General features: G+C 36.1%; 1 protein-coding gene and 1 long non-coding RNA gene across 3 annotated transcripts; one reads left to right on the top strand and one right to left on the bottom strand.

The window, feature by feature from the left end:
- Nucleotides 1–307: 307 nt before the first annotated feature.
- On the bottom strand, nt 308–2,180 carry LOC113285995 (jasmonate O-methyltransferase-like). Of its 2 annotated transcripts, XM_026534724.1 has the most exons (5): nt 1,948–2,178; nt 1,691–1,856; nt 1,437–1,600; nt 838–1,113; nt 308–742 (listed from the first exon to the last, which is right to left on the bottom strand). In XM_026534724.1, exons 1-5 carry the CDS (start codon nt 2,020–2,022, stop codon nt 383–385), a joined length of 1,041 nt encoding a protein of 346 aa, XP_026390509.1. In that variant the 5' UTR covers nt 2,023–2,178; the 3' UTR covers nt 308–382. The 2 variants fall into 2 exon arrangements, with proteins under 2 accessions (XP_026390509.1, XP_026390507.1); XM_026534722.1 differs by having other exon boundaries at nt 1,437–1,856; nt 1,948–2,180.
- Nucleotides 2,181–3,311: 1,131 nt separating this feature from the next.
- On the top strand, nt 3,312–5,312 carry LOC113288679. The gene is made up of 2 exons (XR_003330687.1): nt 3,312–4,741; nt 4,818–5,312. It is a non-coding gene; the product is annotated as an uncharacterized LOC113288679 (long non-coding RNA).
- The last annotated feature ends 688 nt before the right edge of the window (nt 5,313–6,000 follow it).

Consider the following 6,000-nt stretch of genomic DNA (forward strand, 5'->3'; position numbering starts at 1 on the left):
GTTAATCCGACCTTTTTTTAGTTGGCACTGACGGTTGAAATCAGCGCATTGAATTTAGGACGCTATTGTTAACTACCCCGTGTCTACGGTTCATTTCGGAAAAATCTGCATATGTACATCAGTCTTATTACAGTTCCGGAATTTTGCACCAGCCATGGAGCTAGCGAAGTTTACTGGAGGCCAAATGGCAAACAGACTTCCGATTTTGGTATTGTTGGTCAGAAGATGCTGCACTGAATAATATTTTCGTCAAGATTTGAGTTGTGGAATTTATATGCAGCTAAAGATGATTCAGAGAGACTATAACTTTGTTCAGACACCCTGAGGGCGAAGATGTCATATTAATATAATTTCAAGTACAACAGAAATGAAAACTTGGAATTCAGGTAAATAATTTTCTAAGAACTAAAATGAAGCTAAGTGGCCTAATATCTTCTTTAACAATTTCTTCATCAAGTAATTTAGCATAAACATCAAATAAATGGTCAATGTTTAATCCTTCTCCGAAATGGTACTGAAGCATAGACTCTTGGATCGCCCTGGCAGCCATAGAGACCATGGTTCCGTAACTTAAAACTTCCCCATCTTTCATGCCACCGCTGCCCGGCCTTTCTGTTTCAAACATCTCCAGTTGATCAATTTCAAAAGACCCTTGTTTGTTCACTTCATCTTCTATTTCATCTTTCGATGGTGCGTAGAAATGAACTTCATATGAATCCAGTTTCTCCTCCGTAACTTCTCCCTACAATCAAATAAAATTAAACACACAATTAGTATTAAAAACGGAACGCAAGAAATGCTTAACTAACTCAACTCAAGCAAGAAGTGTGCAAGCACCTGAGAAACCAATAGAGTCATGGCCTTAGCAAAAAGTGCCCACAGGAACGCGTTACCCCTTTCGTTACAATGATCAGACTCTTTCCTTCCTAAGAGGATCAAAACCATTCGTCCGCCTACGACGAGCTCGTCTGACCTTGACTGGAGAAAAACTGAGAAATCATCTTGGAATTGGGATAAGTAAGCCTTGGACACTATTGCAGGGCTTGATTCACATACGTATATGTTTCCTTTGTTTATTGACCTGTTTCGATCCCCATAAATTGCAGGAGGAACCTATACAAAACATTTGTGTATATGTATACAAAGTGTAAGAATACGTACTACCAGAGAATTCAGACTTTAAGGTCTAGATTGGCGATTGGACATTAGATTTGGAGCCAGAAGTTGGCAGTTAAAACAAGGTGGTCGACAGAACTGGATTCCCTATCCATCCAGTCCAGTGATTGATGGGGTCTTTTTGTACTACCTTTGAATACATCTAATGGGGCCAAATTAGCTCTAAAATGAAAATCAAATCAGTTGGAGATTCCATTGCTTTGATTAGCTATATGTAACTTTATCCATGATAATAAGCACAAAGATTTCAAAGTACAAACCTTAGATAGCCAGTGCAAACTGTTGGAAGAATGAATGAAGTGCAAACTATTAGCAGGAAAGAGTCTTCCATAGAAAGTCCCAGGAACACCAGCTATGAAGACCGAAGGCCCTGATCTTTTCCTGCCTTGTTTCCCATTAATGTTAACAAGTCCCTTGTAAAAGTCTGGTAGACCGGTAAATATTGAGTTAAAATCGTTGCTAGGAAGATCATTAAGAGATACTCTAAATTCTGGTGTTGGTTGTGAAATCTTACTACTCGCTTCATCGATAACTTGGACGATTTCTTGAATCACTGATAAAGTATTGGGTCCTGATGAGCAACCTAAATCAGCTATTGAAAAACTCTGCGGGGTTAGCGTCACATAGAGGTCTATGATGGTGTTTATTCTTATGGTCTTTACCATATCCAAAGCCCTCTTCTACAAAACAAAAAATGTAAACCAAAATCAGTACATGGTGAGAAAAAAGAAGAAGAAGAAGAAGACGGGTCTAAAGATTAGGAAAACTTACTTGGAGTGAAGAATTTTTTGCATAGCTTTCATTTCCAATACCACCTTTCATGTGGAAAATTTTCTCTACATCCATACTTGAAAAAACTAAGAGTTCGTGGGTTTCTCAGTAACCTTGGCTGCCTGAACTTGGACAGTGGGAAATGAGAACTTGGGCATCACTTTCTTTCCATTTTTATAGCCAATCTTTTTTCTTGAGCTTTATTTACTTATTTCTGAAATTTTAAATGGTGGTTGATAATTTGTGTCATTGGGTTTTCATTTCAATTATTTGATGTAACCAATTGATGAGAGAGATGGAAGAATAATAACGGTTGTTTTGACAAGTAACATTTTTTACCATGTCTCTTGGAAACCAATTATCAAAAGGTATGTAATGATAAAAAAAAGCCAATACTTTTTGCCATGCCAAAGCCAGCTATTGAAAACACTATTCAGGTGTGGACATTTTGGTAGCTCTCCATTACATATTTGGAGAAAGCATTGGCATAGCTATGTGTATATTTGATGGAGTCTGAAATGGTAACTTAAATCGCACCGTCTCATGCATATAAGTTTGCCAAAATGATGCACGCAATTTCTTTTTTCTTCTGATCTCTTAGAACATGATATTCTACCAAACACAATTTTATTACTTTCTAAAAAATTTACCAGCACATTTACAATATTGTGGATATTTTTACAAATCTCACACCAATACCGAACTAACAACAAAAACTGCCAACTTTATTAGTTGACCTTGTTACTCGGCTGAGACGACCGGTAGTGTCACATGTATGTCGACTTCATATAACTAGTCAAGTCGAAATTTACTGCTCACCAAGTTGTACTTGGTTAGTTGAGTATTGAAGAAAAAAATGCATAGATCTTTTCCATGATGAGCGAGTAGCGACAGAAGTATGCCGATAACTAATAAGTTCCACCAGTGCTTTATACGGAAGAAAGAAGCTGGGGGTGTCTATTCATGAGTGACATTATTGGATTTGGTATCAATTGGATTTGATTCGCTTATTGCTTTGGGAGGTTTTCTTTCTATTGAGCAGTGTTTTTCCACAAAATTGCCTGCCTCTTTTGTTCCCCGTTGAAAAAAGGGCAATGCTGTTGGGGATACGTGTCATGCAAGGGGGAGGTATCTTTTTTCTTCTTCTCTTTTGAATAATACAATGAGCGAACCTCAAAAAAATTGACTATTCCAGAAAAAGGTTCACTCACAGTCCAATTCTTCAAAAAGCTAATAACCACGTGCGAGTTGGACTCAGCTGAACTCGTCCAGTGAGGTGATCCAATTCATACCAACCCTGCCCTCAATAGTCGAGTTGGGTTAAGTATTCTGGTTAGGTTAGATTCAAACGGGTTTGGTCGGTATCCCTGATAGGAAATGGTGGTTTAAACTCTCTTATAGAAATCCAGTTTCTTCTCCAACTCTGTCGAGTTCTTTCCAAGATGTTCTGGGTGCTAATCAATGGATGGGAGATGGTTTTAACTTAATCCAATTGTCCAATTGATGGTGATCTACTACCGTTATTGTTCAAAACTTGAGTTGGGTTGGTATGCAACGAAGGTTCCAACAGATTTAATTACGATGGTGTTTATTAAACATTTGCACTGTAACAGTTAGGTATATCACTGCAATTAGGAAACATAGGGTATATCACTAATTAGAAAACTGCAATCAGCTCATGGTATATCACTTATCTTGAGACAGGTTTGATTTATTTTGTTTCTGTTTCTCCATTGGGAATTAGGTCAAATGGGTTTAGGGTTTTTCCATTGATATATAGGGTTCTTCCAGTTGAGTGTGCAATCAAAATTATAGGGTTTCAGTGTAATGTGGAATCAGTTGTTTTTAATTATGGTTTGATAAACATAATTGTTCAGGTGATTCAGATATTTTGAAGAACATCTAATTGATACAAAATAAATTAATACCACATTGATCTAATTTGTATCATTGTCATATGCCAAGTCTATTTTTTCAACTAAATTGGTCCACTTGTTGCAGCCAAGATCAATTCATTGATACCAATGTTGTTACTTTTAATTTTTTGATTGAAAACCTATTTTCTGGAAAAACATAGTGCTATTGTTACAGAGGTTCATACTCGAATGTTTTTTTATGGATGTCAACGTATATTTTGAGATTTAACTTTAGACTATGAAGAGTAATTGTGTCAAGCAAAGTATGATAATATGATGCAGTTTGTTATGTTCTTTTCGTTGCTACTTCAGGGGTAGAGATCCTTCTGTTCAAGGGGATTGCAAGTACAATCCCATGAAAATGGTAAATACTTGGGCGGTATGAGGTAAAGCAAACCTTCACACACTCACTACATTGTTTCTGATTTATTTGAGTTGCCAGTGACACGAACTTTCGCTCTCATATCTTTGGATTCAGGTTTTTACTTTTGATTTTGCAAGTGCTTCTAATACTAGAAATCCTTGTACTATGTGATCTATTGTACGTTGTAGCCTTGTGCAAGACGTCAATGATTCCTGCTGAAGTAGAGTTGCTACTATGTTATCTCTGTCTTTGCCTTAAGATACAAATTTGTTAACTGCAATTTTCAAAGTAAAGACTAGATTCTCATATTTCAGGCTTGCTCACCAGATTGGGGTCCTGATCTGCCTTCATCATTAGTAATTTTTCCTAAAATTTAGGTAACCCAGAACTAACTTAGATTTCTTATGATATATTAGATTTGAAATGGATTCAGGGACAACATGTCAACAACCGACTGATGTGAAATCGGATATTGCTCATCTCTTTCCCTTTCTATTACCGAGTCAAGAATATGGTACTACACATATGTAAGACGTTGTATGAATTGAAATTACAGGTAATCAATTTTTTTACCCGCACTATTTATGCAGGTACACTGTTACTTTACCATCATTATTTATGCGGGTGTACTCCAACATTATTTATGTAGTCATTCGTTAGAAAGCCGGGACATATTAAGAATAACCACTCTCTAAAATGAATATAAAAGAATACAGTTTGAACGGAGAATGTCTTTAGGAGGTGCAGAGCAAATTTATTGGAGGTTCAGGGAAGGCATTAAATGCATAATGCATGGCTATAAGTGATGCAGTAAATTGGTGCTGGGAGCTAGAGCTAAAGGATGTATTGATGGAGACAGGCTTGAAAGGAATAATTGAATTTTATGCTGGAAATGTCAACACCATCTCACAACCGAACTCAATGTCCTTGTAGATACTGCAGAGAAACTTAATGAAACTTTATGTTCTTAAATAGAAACTGTAATAAACTAGATGATTGGCCGGCTAAGTTAAGTATGAAATTTCATGTGTCTTTAGATTGGTCAGATAGACAAATTCTTTGCATCAAGAAATTCTAATTTTTTAGTCTGCTCTTAAAAATTCTTTGCATCAAAAAATAATAAAGTCAAAATGTTTGTGTATGATGGTATTTGCATTGGTCTGCATGGACTGTTAAGTCTGAAAGCATCCATTGAATAGATCTTGGATTTGACAATGTTGTTATTTATGCAGTACATCTGTCAAACTAGAGTTATTTATACAGTTTTTCAGTCAGGTACCCGATCATTCAACTGGTACCATCACCGTTCCAACCATTTACACCTAAATTCAGGTAGGCCTACTTCTGTAGATATATGGGGTGGTTTGACATTCCTACATTTTCATGTTGATGTCGGCAATGCAATTGAAATACGAAACTATTCGGAACATTTTTTTATCCGGACTGAGTATATATAATACCTCGATGCACCCATTTTAATGTATTTCTCGGTACCTATTTTAATTTATGTGCCACAAATCAGCAAATTCAGCTTATATTATATGATTTTTTATGGTACCACGCAACCTTAAATGTTACCTACAATACATACATTGTCTTCCATATGGTAGTATAAAATAAATTATGTACACAACAAAAACTAATGTATAAAACAAATTGGGTACACAACAAAACGCTACCATAAAAGAAAATTAGGTATTCTGTTCAAGCAGTCGTATAGAATAAAATGGGTAACTGGTACAGTCGGTAGTATAAATTAAAATGGGTACCTGA

This window comes from Papaver somniferum, chromosome 6, assembly GCF_003573695.1.
Source record: "Papaver somniferum cultivar HN1 chromosome 6, ASM357369v1, whole genome shotgun sequence".
In the NCBI taxonomy this organism is placed as follows: Eukaryota; Viridiplantae; Streptophyta; class Magnoliopsida; order Ranunculales; family Papaveraceae; genus Papaver; species Papaver somniferum.